Below are 21,178 nucleotides of genomic sequence, written 5' to 3'. Positions count from 1 at the left end.
TTTGTAGAAATCCATACAGAATCATCGCACCATTTGAAAACCTTTATTCCTGAGCAGGAGTCAGCTTTTTGCGGGCTCCAATCATGGTACCCTTTCTTGTGGCAATGTTTTCACGGCCAGATGTCCTTCCTGACGCCAACCCTTAAGTCGCCTTCGACCCTGCAGGGATAATTACCAGTATACTGGTGCTCATTTCGCCGAGCTTCTGAAGGATGACAGGCTGAGTCAACCCCCCTGATGCTAATTCAGCGGCCAGCGGGGCTCGAACTCAGGACCCCAAGGATCCCAAGCCACCGCCTTAACCACTGAGCCACACCAGGCTCATAAATCCATACAGAATACCATTTGAGAAATAAAAGTGATGGATATGGTGCAAAAAACATTTTATGCATCAAAAGTGTCAGAGTTTACACACCCCATGTCATATGTTGTGCTTGGTGTTGGCTTAATGGCGAGTGTTGTGGGCTTGGGATCCTTGTGTCCTGAGTTAAAATCCTGCTTGGCTGTTGAATTAATCCAAGGTGGGGTTGACTCAGCCTGTCATCCTTCTGAGATCAGCAAAATGAGTACCAGCTTGCTGATATCCCGTGTTGGAGTGGCGATCCGTCCAGGATTATGCCCAATAACCCAGGAGACTGCTTCGGCAGCACCAACACTCTGCACAGAGTATGGTCCCAATGGATGGATAGTTGTATGTCTGGTATATTCCCCTTCCTTCCCTTTCCCCAACTCCTATCTTCCCCCTGCCTTGTTTCTCTTTTCTCCACAATTCTCTCAAAATGCTTTTCGCCCACATCTTCCACCCATACCTTTACTCCAACAATTTTTTTCCCCAATTTTAAATTCACAAATCCGTTGTGACTACTTCATATGTACAAATGCCCCCAGCTTTAGAACGGGACATTAAGCTTAAGCTTGAATGAGACAAGAAGGCGAGAGAATGAACATGAAAATCGAACAGGGAGGAGTAGAGGAAACTGAGATTATGGATCTGAAAGAGGAAGGCAGAAACAACAAGGAAAAAAGACATAGATTGACATAGCCCCCATTGTTTTAGTAATTTTGCTGTGTGGAGTTAAAGGGCTAGCCCATGTTTATGACAACTAAATTGGCCATCAGTCCACCAGTCAGCCATCTTTAATCAGAATGCAAAATAAAGTGAGGTGTAAGTGTATGCCATCATGTACTGTGCTTGAGCCACATTTGAACAAAATCGGACGATGCGTGTCCGAGAAATGGTTGCGGACGCACGCACGGACACGAAAAACGAGACCAAATTCATAAGCCCCCATTTCGGACTAAGTCCAACAGCGGCTAATAGCCTGAAAGTAATTGGGTTGGTCAATGAGGTCAGTGGGGCTAGGAAAGGGGACTTAGGTCAATGTGGCTAGAAAAGATGTGGGGAGAGTTTTGGGGATTTTTTTGGGGGAGAGGATTGTACAGCACACCGACAAGCAGGGGGTGTTTTAGGAGGGTACTCATGGGGGTTAGGAGAATGAAGGGAAAAACACAGTGGGAAATGGAGTTATTGACATAAACTACAATTCCGCCACTGGAACCGGGTTCAGGCCTGTCAAACAGAAAAGGACAATACCCAGCGATAGACACCGAGGAAATGTTTCTGTTGGGCACATAATGTCAGGTTTGCAAGTGGCAGCTTGGTTGAGAGATCTGTGAAATTTGAGCAAAGATCTCAGAAGTTGCAGGTCCATATAGTTAGGGATGGGGGAGGAGTCGTTGTTGGCAGGGAAGGGGAAAGAGCAGGGAGGGATGAGGTGGATTATTATGTGATAAGGTCGTGCACTGCCTTATTGAAGCTGTTGAAGAAATAGTGGGATTGAACAGCCTCAGGAAGGTAGTTTCACAGATGGAAGAAGCCACACAATCATATTCAATCAAGGAGGACATAAGTATAAAACGTGTTGTTTATACATTGATGTGACTGCTGTTTGTCTTTTTATGAGCCTCAACATCTTATCGAAAGAGAAATCATGAATGTTTTTTTTTTCCAGGTAAGCTTTGAGGTGGAGGTTGAAGCAAAAGGATGTGCAGAACATGGCAGGAACAGAAACTTTATGATAAAGCCACTGGGCATGACAGAAGCTTTGCACATCTCACTCAGAGTGGACTGCGGATGTTCATGTCTGGCTGAAGCCCAAGACAACAGCTCCGAATGTAGCAATGCTGGTACACTCGAATGTGGCGTGTGCAGGTCAGAGCAACTCCACCTCGTATTTGTTTATTCTTTCTTGTTGTTCACAGATTGAAAGCTCATGGTGGAACTTGGACAAAAATGACATGCACAACATAAGGAATCGCATTATGAGACACCAGTACACAGTCTGCTTTGGCATAGATTAAAAACACATCGGTCAACAATGGATAAATCAACAACATGAAAAGGAAGTTGAACTTTGTATCCCAAACATCACGAACTACTTGCTCAGACGATAATGCCGGACTGGCTAACAAGTATTTCAAAGAAAACCTTGAAAATATGGCTTTTGCATAAAATAACAAGAAAAAGAGCAATCAGAGATTACAAACCTCGCCGGGACTTCTTTTGAGTGGTGTAATTTTATGGGTTTTAGGGTAAATCCAATATGGCTGCCAAACCATGTCACCAATGACATCTTATGTGTGATCCTTTTGTTCCTCATGGACAGGCGGTCATACGTGTAAAGTTTCGCCTCGATCTGTTCTTCTACTTCAGAAAGAAGATTTTGAAGGTTTAAAAAAAAAATATATATATATATATATATATATATATATGTGGCTGCCGAATCACGTGACCGATGACGTCATGATTTCTTTTTTCTGTTGAACATTTTATCCCTAGATGACCCTCAAAATTTTTCATACTGATCGGATGTGGCGTTCTACATATGCAATTATGACATCAAAATGAGGGCTCCTATGACGTCATAAAAAAAATCAAACTCATTCCCCATGAGGAGTACTTGCCGTGTGCCAAGTTTCAATTTTTTTCCTTCGCGCAGTTTCAGAGATACAAAGGTCCAAAGTTTTTTTTTTTTTTTTTTCAAATTTTTCCATTTTCCCAATATGGCTGCCACACCACGTGACATTTGACATCTTAATTACCATTACAACATCCTACATGAGTAGTTGCACAAATGCTGAAGATTTTGTCTCAATCCGGCAAGCGGTTGCCGAGGAAAACCCAAAAGTTCTGTGCGGACAGACAGACAGACAGACAGACAAACGGACCCAAATACAATCCCCTCTCTGAATCCTTCGGCGAGGGTAATAAAATAACGAAGAATAGTATAATGATGACTGTTTAACGGGCACAATTAATCGAATCTCGTGGGATTGGCCGAGGAAAGTTTTTGGCGCAAGTCTTTCACGAACTGGCTGGCCAGGTCTGCCGTTCGACGAAGTTGGTTGCAGAAAGAATTTGAAATTTGTTCAGGGTGCCTGCAACATGTCGCCCACACAATGATGCCTCACCCTGCATTTGAAGCACCATGGTCAGGTCAGGGTATGGGAGCATGTGCCAGAACAGCGCGTCGCTGCGTCCACTTTCCGCCGGTACTCCAGGGGCCTCCGTCTGGCCATCCCCCAGGCAGATGCAAGGCCCATCCCCATCTCCTTGAGATGATGGTCAACCTGCTGCAACCACGAGGCACGTGGTCGGCCCACTGGCCTCCTCCACTCATGAGACTCCCTCGCTGAGAGAATCTGGTGAGCAGGATTAGCGTCAGGAAAACGAGCCACATGTCCATACAGCCGCAGCTGACGCTCACGGACTATGCAGGTAACAAATCTCATCCGAGTCTCTCTCAGCAACCGCTCGTTGGACACAAAATCCGACCAGCGATAGCCAAGGATTCTCCGAAGAGACCTGGTACCAAAGGAATTAAGTCTCCGTCTCAGATCCTTGGTCAAAGTCCAAGTCTCGCACCCATAGAGCAAGACTGGAAGTACCAAGGACCTGAAGACTCAGACTTTCGTCCTCCCGCACAGGTACCGGCAGCGCCACACCCCATGATCCAGTGAATCCATGACTCCCCAGGCCCGACCCAGACGTCTATTGACCTCCGGCTCACAACCTGCGGAGACATGAATATCACTGCCAAGGTAAGTGAATCTATCCATGACCTCAACATCCTCACCACAAACAGACACAGACAGGACAGCAGCATCCAAGATGTCACCGAAAGCCTGGATCTTAGTTTTGACCCAAGAAACCCGTAATCCCAACGGCTCCGACTCCTCATTCAGCACCTCGAGGGCCCCCAAGAGGATGTCTAAAGTCTCCGCAAAGATGACTGCATCATCTGCAAAATCAAGGTCCGAGATCTTGACATTGCCAAAGGATGCACCGCAACTTGATCTCTCCGACATCCTCCCAAAAATCCAGTCCATACAAGTGCTGAAAAGTGTGGGGGCCAGTACACATCCCTGACGAACTCCAGTAACAACTGGAAATAAGTCAGAGATGGTACCACCACACTTCACAGCACTCTCAGTACCAGAGTAGAGTTCAGACATCAGATCGATCAGTTTCGGTGGCACCCCACGAAAACCAAGAATCCTCCAGAGGACATCCCGATTCACTGAATCGAACGCTTTACAGAGATCAACATAGGCTGCAAGCAGCCCCTGCCGAAACTCTCGTCTGCGTTCGGTGAGGACACGAAGTGCAAGGATACGGTCAATCGTTGACCTCTTTGGTGTAAAGCCCGACTGCTCTGGACGCTGGTGCTCAAGCAGATGGTGGCGAACCCTATCGAGAATTATCCGAGCAAAGACCTTGCCCGGCACTGAGAGCAGCGTCACCCCTCGGTAGTTGTTGCAGTCTTGGCGATCACCCTTCCCTTTCCAGAGAGGGACAACAAGGCCCCTCTTCCAGTCAGTTGGGATGATGCCTGTGTTCCAGGCAGAGCACAAAACTGCATACAACGACACGAGTGCAGCATTTCCATCAGCCTTGAGAAGTTCGGCATGGATGCCACAGATCCCTGGAGCTTTGCCCCGTTTCAACCGGTTCACCGCAGCCCGTGTTTCCACAAGCGATGGTGGACCACAGTTGATTCGAGGGTCAGCAACAGGGATTGTAACACCCTTGACGTCCAACTCGACAGCTGGGGGATCAGCCTGGTACAACCGCTCAAAGTAACCGGCCCAGCGGGCCTTCACTTCAGACTCCTCTGTCAAGAGCCTACCACTCTCTGCTCGAACTGCAGTGCTCCGAGGGATGGGCTTGGATGAACGTAATGCGCGAATTCCACTGTAAGCGGGACGAGAATCACCTGTCCACAGGTGATGCTCTACCCCCTCGCAGATTCCTCGCACATAGGCCTCCTTGTCCACCCTCAGTGCACGTACAGTTTTACGCCTCAGCTCCCTGAACAGCTCAGCTCTGCCATTCAGCCTGGCCCTGCGACTCTGGTCAATGGTATCCAGTGTCCCTTGAGAGACAAAATTCTTCTTTGCCCTGCGGTGAACTCCAAGGCATCCACCGGCAACATCAAGGACGGTGGTCTTGAAGGTGCTCCACAACTCTTCAGGACCCCCCAAAGCACCCAGACCCCCCAAGTGTCCACTCAGCCTGTTCGCAAACTCCTCAGCTACTCTCTCATCCCTGAGCTTGGCAACATCCAGCCTAGGCTGGGATGGTACCATTCTCCAGGATTTAAGGTGCAGCTTTAGAGTTGCTACAACAAGCCTGTGGTCAGTATTGAGGAACTGAGCACTCCGGTAGACCCTGCAGTTCTGGATCATCCTCCAACGACCGTCAATGAGGACATGGTCAATCTCCTTTGCCACACCGCCGGCGTTGGGAATACCAAGTCCAGCGATGAGCTTGTGGGCGCTGAAACCATGAACCAGCCACCCGAAGTCCATGACTTCTTGCAAAGTCAAGGGACTTAGTGCTATTCTGGTTCATAGTTCCTGACCCATGGGGACCAACACACACCTCATAACCATCCCTATCAGTTCCAGTCGATGCATTGAAATCCCCCAAGACTAGAAGTGTATCTCGTCTGGGGCACTGATCAACCACAGACTCGAGTGTGGCGTAGAATGCATCCTTCACGGTGAGATCACTCGCCTCAGTCGGAGCATAAACAGAGACCAGGGAAATGACACCTAAGGAGTGACGAATCCTTAGTCTCATAATACGCTCGGTGACCGGTGTTACCTCAATTATCATTGGGGTCAGCTTATTGGACACAGCTACAGCAACTCCTTGGGTATGGTAACCATCAGAGCGACCAGACCAATAGTCGATGTAACCACCCACCATTATCTCGCCGCAATCCGGTCTCCGAACCTCAGAGAGAGCTGCAATCCCGATGTCCAAACGCTTGAGCTCAGATGATAACAGAGATAGGTGATCATCCTCTCTTCGGGATAGGACATTCCAGGCACCCACCCGAAGGGACCGCCTCAGGTTAACCCAAGGAGACCGCCGTCTGGTGGACGACACCTCAGCACCACTCCGACACACTCTCCCGCAATCTGACCCAGGGATGTTACCCCGTGGTTTCCCTCCTATCAAAGATTGGGGGTCCCGAAGGCTTTGCCCCAATCCCGTCATCCGGTGAGCTTCCCTGCGAAGGGAAGCTGCACAGGAGGTACTCCCACGGAGTGGGTTTTCAGATTTTTTTTTGCGTTTTGCGGAATGAAGCGTTTTACGGTGGCCGGAGTGCAAATCCTGCCACCAACCTCGTAATAAGAAGTGACCCAACTGCAGGAGGACGTCCGCAGACACAGTTGGGCACTAGATATGGATGGCCGTTGGCTCACAAGGAGCTCCTCCGCCCTTTGACAGGTTTTGTTTTTAACCCTGCTGGGTGTCCATATCCAAACACCCTCCTCGCCAGAAAACCTGGTGGGGGAGACGGTTTAGTCGCCGACAACCCGACCATGGAACAGGTTAGTACAGGTTTACATGGTACCTGTAGCAGGTCACAGATCGAACCTGACCTGACTAAAAAAAGCACCATGGTGATAGTTTATATCTGGGTAGGGATTCGAACCCAGGCTAAGCAGCTTTGAGTCGAGCGTACGTACCACGAGGCCATCCTGCCAGCCCCATCACAGTATCATTACCATCTTTTAATTGACATCACTAAAAAAACAAATTCCCACACCCTGTTGTTTTGCATGTCATGTATTTGGTTGTGGCCATGTGTCCTGGGATCGCGTTGAATATCAGTGTGTGGGTTCACATCAACTTTTCCCCTCGTGTGTGCATTTCATTCCAGGTGCAATCCCAGCCACATAGGCCCGACCTGCGAATGTCCACAAAAATCCGCCTTGTCCGCCGGACATGACGCTTGTCGGGAGGGCGAAGGCAAGCCTGTGTGCAGCAGACGTGGCGATTGCATATGTGGCACCTGCGTTTGCCACACTTCTGAATACGGAAACTTCAATGGGAACTTTTGCGAGTGTGATGATTTCTCTTGCGACAACTTCCAGGGAAAAATCTGCTCAGGTGGGATAAACGCATGCATTCTAGTTTGAGAGTTGTATTGTTAAGAGACAATGCCCCATTGTGCAGAGTGGTTTTTGTGGACAATCCATTTTTGACAAATTTCAATTCGGTGTGGCAAATGAAGAATTTTTCTTCAAAATGAAGACGGTCAAACAGCTCGTGTTCAGCCATTGTAGAGAAATTCGTTTAAATTCTTTGTGATTATTTTAATCAAGAAATATTATGGCTGAGTGAACAAGGACTGCATTGTTTAGAGACAATGCCCATTGTGCAGAGTGATTGTGTGGACAATCCATTTTTGACAAATTTCAATTGTGTGTGGCAAATGAAGAATTTTTCTTCAAAATGAAGACGGTCAAACAGCTCGTGTTCAGCCATTGTAGAGAAATTCGTTTAAATTCTTTATGATTATTTTAATCAAGAAATATTATGGCTGAGTGCACAGGAACTGCAGGTCAAACAGTGTAAGATGAAATTTTGAAAATTTTTATTTTATTGTTGGAGTGATGTCATAGCAGTTTGTCATGGTCACATGCTCTGAACACCAAGGTGGCTGGCACCCTTGAATTTATTTCATTTTTACGAGTGGAGTGGGGAGGACTTCACACAGGAAGGGGTACAGTTGCAGTAAAAGGGTGGGGAAGGTGGGGGGGGGGGCGAATGCGTCGAATCTCAGTATAGTGATTATTTGCCACAATAAACAGTTCATTGAGTGTCAGTTTGCGTTCTGGTGAGACTCTACTACATTAACATTTCATTCATCCCAGATGGGTCAATGGAGATTCCCGATTGAACCTATTTCTTCTCAAAAAAAACTTCAGGCACTTAAAAAGCTGTTACACAAGGTTAGGACAGGCTCGGTTCACAGAAAGCTTGACTAATTTACCGAAACTATATATTTTTTGTCTATAAAGTCGAGGCTCATGGAAGAGTGAGAACATAGAACGGATCAGGACGTAAGAGAGCAAAAGCAGTTGAGAGGTGGGGGGGGGGGGAAACACACCAACAGGAGGTTGAGGGACAAAATATAGGGAGATAATGACAAGTAAGAGATGTGGGGAAGAATGGGTGCGAGGGAAGGACACACGGCGTGGACAGGGTGGATACAGAAGCAAACTCTGAGGAAGGAAAAACTGGAAGCTTGGAAAGAGTTGGGGTTAGGGGGGGGGGGTGGGGGTGTTCATGGGGGTCAAAAAGATCAAGGTTTTGGATTGGGTATGATCTGAGATGGTGGTGAACAAGAGTCTTGAAGACCTGGAGGGAAGGATGAGAGTAGGGTGGATTTACTGATTCTGGCTCACTTTTCCCCATGTAAATGAATGGGGGATTTTCAGCGATTCCCTTTTTTTTTCCCTAAAAATAAACCCCCTTTTTATCCGTTTTTCCCTGCTGTGCAGGGGTTTGGCTTTTTGTGAGGCAATGTTTTATGGTCGGATGCCCTTCCTGGACGCCTCTTACAACACAGGGATATGGTACACCTATTCTAACCGGGGCATACACCGGGACCAGTATACTGGTACTCATTTCGCCGACCTCGGAAGGATGACAGGCTGAGTCAACCCCCTGGTGTTAATTCAGCAGCTGAGCGGGATTCGAACTCGGGACACTGGGATCCCAAGCCGCCACCCTAACCACTAAGCCAACACCAGGCTTTGTATATATATAACCAGGCTATCCCAAGGTATATTTATTTGTCTCCCCTTTAACCTGGAGGTTGATCAGCTCACTCATTGAACCTATAAAGATTTGTTCATTCTCAAATTCCTTCAATAGTTTAATTTTCTTTGCACAATAATCCCCATCTAAAATATTGACAAACAAAACATTTGAATCTTTATATTTTTTAAGATACCCCTTTTGTGCCATTACGAAATGATAAACTTCTCTTAATGATCTCATCTGACCACCTCCTGAGCCACATATCATTTTGAGATTATAGTAAATTGTTTTTTCATTGTTCAATTGATAACCATCAAAGTTTTCAGTCCATTCAAGGATATTCATTTTTTCTTTACATCCTCTAACTTACTAGTTTTTAAATTAATTCGCTTATTTGTTTTATTTACCTTTGTTTTAGTTATTTTTTCAATAAGACTTATTTGATATTTTTCACATTCATTATGTTTTCCATTTATATACCAAGACTGAGATTTTCTCCACTCTTTAGTTTGATTAATACTTGGTTTAACCATTTATATATTGTGAAAAACCACAAGTGTAGCCCTTAAAAACCCTAACCCTTCTTCCCATCGTTAAAACGCAATCTATTTTATACACTCTATCATACAATATCCATATGGAACACAATCTATTCCATTATCTAAAATAAATCTCTTATCATCAAAGGCTCCTAATGCCTTTTTATTTACTTCTTCACTATATATGTTATGTTTATAACTTCTTATTGTATTCATTTTCCTGTATTCTTCTTTCTTATTCATCAAACAATTATAATAATTTCTAAAAGTTATTGATTTCTTTATTACATATTTCTTTATTCCCTTTAACCTCTTATCAATCTGATCACCATACTTATAAGCATATGCCTTTGCTCTCAATCCAATAAACTCACTCATTACTTTTCCACCCAACTCATCCTTAAACTTACCAATAACCTTTTCATTCTTTTTGGAAAATAACTCACTCTTCTTGCTGAAATTACTTGTATCATATACTCCAATATTTTTCTTCATATCTTCATAAACATCATCAGTTTTTATATCTAGGATAAAACTATCAGTGTCCATATACAACAATGAAACATTTTCACCATACTCTTTCTTTAAGTCATTATACAAATAATCATACATCAATATCTTTGATAAATCAAGAACTGCTGTTCCAATATAAATTGGTTTATCCATTACAATACTTTCCTTTTTCATATGAATTGCAGAAAAGTTCTCTGAAAAAACCTCTTCTCTCTCAAAACTTGGTTTATTTATCAATCTCGAAGCTTCTTTCCAAGATGTTGCTAATCTAATGTTTTGCCTGTTTCTAACATTTTCCATAGTCTTTCCAAATACAGCATTATTCATTAATTTATAAAAGTCCCCTTCAAATTTTACTTTTGTATTTGCTCTCATATCTGTATTGAATTGAATATACTTTTTCACCCAAGGACTTTGTTTAAATTTTAAAACTCTATGAATTTTAGCTACTCTCAATCCTTCTCTCAAAAACTGTTTTAAGCTTCTCTGATGTAAAACATATCCCTCTTTATCATAGAATGTTGTTAATAACTTTTCTGTTGATTTGCCTTTAATATTAAAACTTTTATGATAATCACTGAACCATTCTTTCTTTGGGGTTTCTTTCTCACATGCAAAAGGAAGGTCTTTATGCTTATTATGAAGAACACTCGGGTACCTCAAATCAACTTCAAAATAATAACCTTCTTCTTCGTCATTCAATTCCTCTTGAGAAGAAATAACAATATTCATCAAAGCCTTTTCATAATCCTTTTCTTCCACCCACTCTAATTTACCATAAGGTAGAGATTGAGACATTGCCCATCCATACAAATTATTAGCATCAAAATACATCAAATAATTACTATCTTTTTCACTATCATAATTTGGAAGATATTTATTATTTGCTTTAGCATATCTTTTGAACATACTTGTGATATTCCACCTCTCTTGGACTTCTCAATCATCAAAAGCATATCCACATCACTGATTAAATCTATATCTTGTTTTGTCATTTTCAACATTGCACTCCAAGCTAAACCAGGAGCTGTGAAATAGTGGGCAGGGTCTAATCCATAACAATTTTTATTATGACAGAGTGTTCTAAAAGCCTCAAACACATCAGCTAACAATAAAACATCTGTTTTTAGATATAAATCGTGATATTCTCCAAGGTTCTTTATCTTAAATAATTTCCATATTTCTTGTGCGTGTTTATATTCCTTATCACTTATCTCTTCTTCATAAAGGTTATTATAGAAACTTTCTTTTGATGGAAGTTGTGTTTCTTTAAATCTCATAAATGAATCCATATAATCATAAGGATAAATTCCCTTACTTGTAAGAATTTTCTCTTTACTTTGAATTTCATTCCTTGTTTGAATTTCCTCTCTCGTAAGAATTCCTTCTTTAATCAGAATTTCATCTTTAATCTGAATTTCCTCTTTAGTTAGAATTTCATTCATTGTTCGAATTTTCTTTATAATTAGAATTTCATCTTCAGTTAGAATTTCTTCATTAATTACAGTTTCCTCTTTACTTTGAATTCTCTCTTTAATCTGAATTTCCTCTTTAGTGAGAATTTCCTCTTTTGGAAAGAATGAATTAAGATTTGGAAAAGAGTCCGTGGAGCTTAGATTTGATGCGAGGTAGGCTAGTGGTGTTCCCATAAACTTGTAAGAATCTAGAAACCTAATACGAGTTAAAGGTTTTGTGAATATCATTTTTGAAAATGAAATATACTTTTGACTTGTGTTTGTTATGGCAGAAATATTCCCTGGTGTTTTTGAAAGTTCATTTATAAATAGATGTGTATCATAGTTGGCGCTGTTGTGAAGAAAGACTGGAATAAAAGAAGGTAATTTATAATTAAGATTACAACAGGAATGAGCGGGACCTCTATATTTACCAGTAAGATGACAATGGTCTCTAACTTTAGACTCCTTAATTTCCCCCTCACAAATATGACAGATATTGTTCATTCTAAATTCTAATTTTTCTTCTTTGGTTAATTTCATCGGTTCATTTGTTTCTTTCATTAATTTAGTGAGTCTTATACAATCCTTTTCTAATCGTTTTACAAACTCTTGTGAAGCATTTTTTCCACGATAATGTTCAAGTTTGTTATACTTTTCTCCAACAGATGATTTGATATAATAACAGAAACCACAAGGAATATGTTTTTGATATTTATTTGTATATGGTTCTTTTGGATTAGGAGAAGCAGTATTTATCTTTTTAAGGATACACTCAAAATCAGCGTATATCACAAATGGGTGCATGATAGATTTATTATAATCTTCAAAAGAAATCTTTTCACCAGGTTTAGGCATTGTAATTACAGCTGATTTATGATTACTACAATATTTTGAATGTTGTTCTAATCGTTCTTTTGTATGAAATGAATTAAGACATCGCTTACAAGGATATATTTTGTTTGCTGTTCTGAATACCTGAGAAGAGATTAATCTTGATAAATTATTGATGTATGTGTAATGTGAATTCTTTCCAACACTAAAATATAAAAGATCAATGTGTGTTTCTTCATTTTTATAGTTGTTTGAAATTTTTAATATTTGAACTTTGTTTGTATCCGTTAATCCATATACATTAATAGAAAGATTATTCTTTTTCTCAAATTTAGGAATATCTGTTAGTGGCATTGGGAATTTAAAATCTTTAATGTCCAAGGTATTCTCATATTTCATATATTGTTTTACTCTTTCTGAATTACATTTTGGTGGATGTAAGTGAGCAAGAACAGACCAGAGAAAACATTTATTATCATTGTTCTTAATATTAACAACTGCCTTCTTTAGTTTTATTTCTTTTGGTAATTCAATATAAGAAGAAGCTTTAAGAGGGTTTGATTTTAGAATGTGTATATCTAAAAAGATGATTTTTTTAATATTGAATCCACTTCCTACCACTGTATTATCAACATCCTCCTCTTGTCTTGATAGTTCTTCATAAACCCCACTATTCAAAAAATCTTGAAATGATGTTATAAAATGAAGATCTGTTCTCATATAAGGAGTTTGTTCTTCATCTTGTCTTTTCATATTCATTTTCACTCCCATATAAAACTTTAAAGTTTTCATTTCTTTTAATGTCTTTTTAATAAATTTTTCAACATCGGGTTTCACTATTTCAATTGATTCAGCTATTGATGATGGACCGGGTTCTCCAAATTGAAAAATCCTTATTTTTATATGCCCTTTAAATGCCCCATCAGTGTTTTCAATATAATAGTCTCCCTTTACTTTAAACTCATTTTTCTTGTGTTTTTGTGATTGAAGATGTTTATTATAACTACTCTTCAAAACATCCTTTGAACAGATATCACAATGTTTTCTTTCCAACTCAAGAGGAGATATTTTATGAAACAGATTAAATGTGTGTTTGTTGGTTCGGAGGTGTTTTCTATAATGTTTATATTCGTGATTACAAACATCGCAGTACGTTGTATTCACCATATTTATAGAATAAAACTTTGCTTAAACTAAAATTTTCTTGATGAAAATTTCGTTTGTTTTACAAGGTGAATCTGTGCTTAAAACCATTTTATCCTCCAACTTTTTCACTTAATAAATACAATGTTTCAAGACACAAAAGACAAGTTTCAATCAATCTCTTCATCTGTTAAAGATACTGAGAAATATGTCAAGGATGTAAAATTGAACAAAGATAAATATAACAACTATTGGATAAAAACTATTATGGTAAATAATATGAGTTCTTCAATTTCCTTCAGTGGAAGGGCCTTTAGTATACCTGGTAGAACATCAATTAAAGTATCTCTAACAAAAGTTTCTCCTCTCCTTCTAGTAATATATTCAAAACTAGAAAAAGCAATGAAACAAGAAAAAGTATCAAAGAACAAAAACCTTATGGATGAAGCTTTAGAAAGAAAAGATAAGACCATCTGTAATATGCAAGGAGAAATTTGTATTTTTTTCAACAACCCTAAAGATGTAAATCCTGATGAAATAAAGGATGTTAATATATCAGGTGAAATGACATTTCGTTCAATAGTAGTTAACGATAATTTTAAAATTACCTTTAATATAAAAAATGTTGTCGTTGAATCTGATAATGAAAAAAGTATATCGATATCGATGGTAATATACAACTGAAAGTATAGATGAATTTCAGTTTAAGTAAAGTTTTACTTTATAAATATGCTAGACTTTCCTGATTCTCCATATGACAAATTTGAGAATTGTCCTGCGTGTGAAAGACGGGATTAAACACAGAGTCAAAAGCCTATAAACAATGTATATTCTGTGATTATCTTCTAATTAATGATAATAAAAAATATAAAAAGGAAAATAATTCTTTTAGATTTACACCAAAAATGAATTACTTTACAAGATTGATTAGAGAAATGAATGTAAAGTATGAGGATGATAACACACCTTTCCTTACAAGGGAAGAAACTGAACGTATAAGAGAAATGTTCAAAGGATTGTTGTTGTATATTATTCATGGATGTAATTTTCAGGGAAATATCAACACAAGATATTGTATAAATAAAATAATGGATTATCTTGAAATTAAACCTGAACTTAGGATAAAATATAGAGTTTCTAAAAAGCCAATAATAAATTAAATAACCTGTTTTTCAAATATATAAATGAATGATTTTTTACCTATTTGGGAAAATAAGATAAAATTTAACAACCATAAAAATCTCCCAAATTCATTAAGATGTCTCATAGTTGGTTCAAGTGGATGTGGAAAAACCTGCTTACTTTTAAAAATGCTCCTCACTCCCAACTTTTTAGATTATGACAATTTAATAATTTTCACAAAGTCGAGTTTTCAACCAGAGTATCAACTACTCTCACAAGGTTTTAATGCTGGTCTTCAAAAAGAAGATATAATCGGTTTATTTAAACGTCAAAAAACCTAAATGATTATAACATTGAAGATATAATTCAACTATTTTGTGATACACAGAGATGTAAAAAGAAATCAAATCCTATAACTTGTATTCTTAGTGATAATACGGATGATATACCGTCTCCCCAAGATTTGGATAAATCAAAAAAGAACCTCGTTATCTTTGATGATTGTGTTAATGAGAGAAACCAAACAGTAATGGACAGCTACTACACAAGAGGGAGACATTCTTCTTGTAATTGTATTTATCTTAGTCAATCGTACTTTCAACTTCCTCGTCGTTCCATCAGAAACAATGCTAATACTTTTATTTTATTCAAGTTAAATTCAATAGATATCAATAATTTTTGGAGAGATAATTGTTCTACATTATGTAGTAAAAAGAAATTTGAGGATTATATGAAGCACACGACTGAAAAATATAAATATATTGTTGTGAAACAAGATGAGATATTAAGGGATATATTTTTTGTTTTATAAACAATTACATATATAAATGACAACTATTATTATAAATCTTGTGGGTAAATCTGCTTCTGGAAAAAACTTTCATAAATCAAGGTTCTTGTGTAGTACAAATGAGAATATTGTAAATTTACTTAAAAAACACCCCGTGATACGCATTGTATCAACAACAACTAGAGCAATAAGACCTGGAGAAGTAAAAGGTGAAGATTATCACTATATTTCAGTGGAGGAACATATGCGATTGAGGAATGAAGGTCAAATGTTTGAGGAGGTTTCTCTTGGTACAACAAAATATTCACATTGTAAGAGTGAGTTAAGGAAACTAAAATCTGGTGGTGTTGGGATATTAGAAACTAATCCAGAAGGAACGAGACAAATTATTAAACATCTGAGTGGAGTGAAGATTTTATCATTCGGTTTTGATGTTGATGAAGAAACTCAACGCAAACGTATGAAAAGCAGAGATGCAAGTATTAGTGAAGAAGAAATTACAACTCGCATTAATGTTAATAAAGAATTTGATGAAATATTTAAAGAAAAGGATTTATTTGAACACATCTACTTGAATGATGAAGAAAAGGAAAATTTCCCTGTTGATCTTTACAATTCATTAAATGATATTTTACAATAAATAAATGGATGTAAAAGAAAGAGCAAGAAGATTTAAGGAACATCAAGAGTTGGTTTCAAAAGTTGTAAAACAACAGGAAGACATAAAGAAGAAACGCAGACAGAAACTAACGGGCGAAGAAGCATTTGAAAGAAAACAAGAGAAATTTTTTAAACCACTTTTAAAAACTTCCCAAGAAAAATGAAAGATGTTTCCACAGTTCCCACAGTAGAATATACTCCCAGAAAGCTCCAAATGTTAAAAGATTTCAGTCAAATGACGGAGGAAGAATTAGAGCATATTGGAGAATTAGAACATGATGAAGGTTTATTTCAACAACTGGAAGAGATTAATCAACCCCCTGATTATATTGTGAATGCTGTTCAAAACAATGAATATTCAGCGGATTCAAAAACCAAAGCAGGACTCATTCCAACAGAACAACCAGCAATATTTCATCTTGTTCAAGAAAAGGTATTGATATTTAATGATGAATTAAGGTTCTTAAGTTCTGCTCAACCCCTGTTAAACTAACTCCGAGATTAATGTTTCTTCTCACAAAAGATGGAAGACAAGGTTCAACTGTGAAGGATGAATCAAAGTATATTGATAAACCATTGGATATGGAAAATAATGATGATAGAGTATATATTGATTTGCTGAACACTCTAAATTATAAGGTTATTCTTTCTGGTAAAAGTAGGAAGAATGAGAAGGAGAAACACATTATTCAGGCTTTAAGTATCCTTGGTTCAGGTGTTAGTTTTCTTCCAAATGACCCATCGCAATTAGTTAATAGACTGTTATTGTTGTTAGGCAGTCAGAAGGCTGGAAATAACAATTGTTTTAATGAAGCATCAGCCATTTTAGACCAGTTGATGAACATGAAAATAATTAATAAATATCAATATAAAGACATTTTATCTCATATTAAATAAGATGAGAAGCACAATCCTTAGTTTCAATTTCACAACAAGCGACCACACATCTTCATTCCCATACCCACTACAACTTGACACAACAAAAGAATATGAGGCATCTTTATTGTCCATGGAAACTTATAATACCTTATTTAATATAACTGATAAAAATGACAAGTTTAGTTATAATCCCGGAAGTGGATACAAAACGATAACAGTCTCACCCGGAGCATATGAGATTTCTCAAATATCTTCCGAAATTGCTCGTCTTATGAAAGAACAGGGTGATGAACCAAAAAATATTGTTATAAACATTCAAAAACATACTTCAAAATCAACGATTAAAGTTAAAAATAACTACAAGGTTGATTTCACAATTGATAATTCATTTAGAGAGTTATTGGGTTTCTCCTCAAAAAAGATTGAAACTAATGGGACGTTTTACAGTGATAATGTCATTCAAATATCCTCAGGAATAAATTCGGTGTTAATTCACTGTGATTTGATTGATGGTGCTTATAATGATGGAAAAAAAAATACAATATTTTCATTCAGTGCATACTCAACCCCAATTGGTTATAAATTCAATATGGAACCCAAAAATTTGGTTTATCTACCTGTGTCAGGAAAAACCATACACAGAGTAAATTTTAGGATAACCGACCAAGATAATCGTGTGATTTCTTTTAATGGAGAAGTTATATCCATCAGAATTCACCTACGTGAAGTTTTCCAATAAATAAATACGATGGTTATTGTGAGGAAACACGAGTTGGGAAAATATAAAATAATTACAGGGGATGGGATGTTCCTTTCCCCATACTACAAGGGTGAAGGTATGTATCTTGGTAGAGGATACTATAAACCTAAGAGACAAAGGGGTGTTGGACATCAATTTAGAGGAGATGGGATAATTGATACTCTCATGGGTATTGGTTCAACTATTCTTAAACATAAAGATCTAATTGGTTCAACTGCTTCTGCTGTGGGAAATGTAGCAGGTGCTGTAAAGAGTATAAAAGATGCTCAGAAGGAATCTCATAAATTACAAGCAATAAAAGAAATTAAGAAAGGCAAAACTCAGTTGTCCCCCAAGAACGACAGAAAATAATTCAAATACTTGGATCAGGGTTTCAAAAGTTTTAACATCTTTTTTCCTAAATAAATACAAGTATGGAAGCAATTGATAGTATCTATGATTTGGATGATACTATTATTATCTCAAACTCCACTAAAAAAGAAGATTACTTCAAGGTAAATGCAATAACTGGAACAGACTGGAATACGAATGGTACAAAAAGTTTTGAAATAAATAATCAACAAACCTATTTGAATCTCTCCGAAAGTTTCTTGTTGTGTAAATTTAAATTCACTAAAGCTGGGAATAACACAAACGCTACACTTGTAAATGATTTCTTCTGGAAAATGTTTGATAGTGTGCGTTTGTATATTGGAACACAAGAAGTTGAAGCGGTTGATTATGTCTCTGCTGTATCTGAAATGATAAAATTTACACTCTATACATTCAGTGATAGAATGGGAAAGGGGTCTGTCGAAGGTTTTATTCCTGATATGTCAACGGGAACAAACACAGACCCTGGATATATTCAAAGGAAAGGAGCGTATAATGATGATACAAAAGCAGAAAATAGTTTTACTGTGGCGGTTCCTCTTAAAGGTATATTTGGATTTTGTGATCATGATAAAGTTCTGTATGGTCTTAAAATTAGATTTCAACTACAAAGGAATGATAATGAAAATAGATTGCTTTTTGGTGTTGGTAATGCTTTTGGTGATCAGAATAAATTTGTAATTGAGGAGATGAGTTGGTATATCAGTGAATATACTCCTAATCTTAAAACAGAAGAGATGTTGAATCGAAGACTTAACTCAAAGAAACCACTCAGTGTATCATACCTCAAAAGAAGATGTCAACACGTTAAACTCAATCAAACTACTTACACGTGGAATTTGGGTGTTCTGGAAGGAAAGCCACGATATCTGTGGATCATTTTTAAAAAGCCAGATGGTGATACTGCGACTGATAAGAATAATGCATTGAGTGATAATGCTAAGGTGAAACAACTTCGCGTTTCTCTAGATGGAACATTTTATCCACGAGATAGATTGGAAATTAATTGGGAAAAAATGATTTTGCTGAAGCATACAAGTCTTACCAAAAGGTGTGTGAAAGTAATGGAAATAAAGAACCTATTTTGGATATGACAGCATTTAAAAGTTTGTATACAATCTATGCGTTTGACCTGAGCGCGCAAAAGGAAACTATAAAGTCTAATCGAGTGGATACTTCCCTATACATTGAAAGAGGAGAGAGTGAAGAAGTTGATACATATTGTTTGCTTTTGGAAGAAACAGAATTGCAGATTAATACAGATAATGGTGTGATGATTAGTCTCACATAATTTTTTGTTAAATAAATGAGTGGCAAAGTACCAACTGGGGTATATGTTAATCAAATCAATCTTCATAAACTATCATCTTGTGTTCAAAATCAAAAGCCTTGTACGATTAACGTTAATACAATTCAGAGAAAAGGAGCAGTAAGAATTGATGTTTTGCTCACAAGAGAACAGGTTAAAATCTTGAATGACACTGGCTCACTTAAAATTAAAATGACAAAACCAATGTTGAAAAAATATTCAATAAGAGAGACGAGTGGAGGATTTCTCCCATTTCTAATTCCTTTATTTGCTGGTTTAAGTGCGGTTGGAGCATTGACGGGTGGTATTTCAACAGCGGTGAAAACTGCCAACGAAAGGAAGGCTCAACTCCAGGCTCAAAAAGAATTGGAAAGACATAACAAAGAGTTGGAGAAACAAATTAGTGGAAGTGGCGTAATTGTAGATTTTGCTGAAAAACTTGAAGGTCTGCCTGATAAAGCGAGATTGTTAGTTGGAGATATGCTTTCTTCTATTGCACAAGCAGGTGTAAAATTAACGAAAAGAGGTAATGGATTATATCTTTCTAATAAATAAATGAGCATTGATGAGTGGTTGAAAGAATTTGGAAAGAATACAACATCAAATTTACAACTTGCCAAATATTGTAAGAAATTAAAAATTCAAAATGTGGTTATTTGTATGAGAGATGAATTAACAAATGTGCCGAAACATACAAAGAATATTATTATGAACTTAGAAGATAATAATGGGAACGGTTCTCATTGGGTTTGTATTTTTAATAATCAAGACAAATATTATTTTGATAGTTTTGGTCTTCCACCACCTGTTGAAGTTATAAAATTCTTACAGAATGGTGTTTATCAAACATTTCAAGTCCAAGAATTAAATTCCAAGTGTTGTGGTCAATTATGTCTATATGTGTTATTTCAACTCAACAAAAATAAAAAATTTTATGATATTATTTTTAATCTAATATAAATGACTTATGTTGGTAAAGATGGTTCTATCTTTGGTGTATCTCAAGAACTGGATATTGATTTATCAAATTATTACACAAAGGCACAGGCTGAACGACATAAATATAATATAACCAAAAATATTAACATGAAAAATGCTTTTAAATTAAAAAATTATCCAAGCCCGACTGACGCGAATGACTTGGTGAGATTAAGCGATTTATCACAATATATATACTTAAATAAAACGGCTGTGTATTCCAAAGATACAGAAGTGTTGATATTATCTCCAGGTCATACAGAATTCACAGTTCGAATTAAAATAAATTTTTATAAAGAAGGGCGTATCGTTTGTATGAGAATAGAACAATGGGGGTATGATATGAATGATTTAGGGTATAATTGGTCATTTAAAATTAACCTCGAAGACCTGGAACAATTAAATCAGTCTCGTAAGGAAGAATATTATCCACTTGGTATCGAGAATGAGTTTTGTGGGTCCACGATTAGTAAACAACAAATAAAAGAATTTAATAAGGGCAAATATAATAATGGTTTTGCCCTTGTTTATCTCATGAAAACAGAAAAAACAGGATTATATATAATAAGTAAGGAAATACAAAATGATTTAACTATGGGAAGATGGGGAGGTGTTTCGTGCCATAATATTATTCTAACATATATTTCTAATACATAAATGACAGCAAGAAGGCTTCAAGAAAATTATCATTTCTGTGT

At 37.8% G+C, this 21,178-nt stretch overlaps 1 protein-coding gene across 1 annotated transcript in view; it reads left to right on the top strand.

Annotated features, from left to right (window-relative positions):
- Window positions 1-21,178, top strand: part of LOC147030169 (integrin beta-5-like) — a 75,859-nt gene that overhangs the window by 37,256 nt on the left and 17,425 nt on the right. Inside the window, exons 10-11 of the mRNA XM_085873953.1 lie at window positions 2,013-2,212; window positions 7,239-7,468. Of these exons, the coding sequence (XP_085730079.1) occupies window positions 2,013-2,212; window positions 7,239-7,468 (430 nt within the window). The remainder of the gene's footprint in view (window positions 1-2,012; window positions 2,213-7,238; window positions 7,469-21,178) is intronic.

This window comes from Eptatretus burgeri, chromosome 3 (genome assembly GCF_056783735.1).
Source record: "Eptatretus burgeri isolate ZD-2024b chromosome 3, Ebu_testis_v1, whole genome shotgun sequence".
NCBI lineage: Eukaryota > Metazoa > Chordata > Myxini > Myxiniformes > Myxinidae > Eptatretus > Eptatretus burgeri.
Note: the sequence above shows the minus strand (reverse complement) of the source record. Positions and strands in the feature narration are given on the sequence as shown.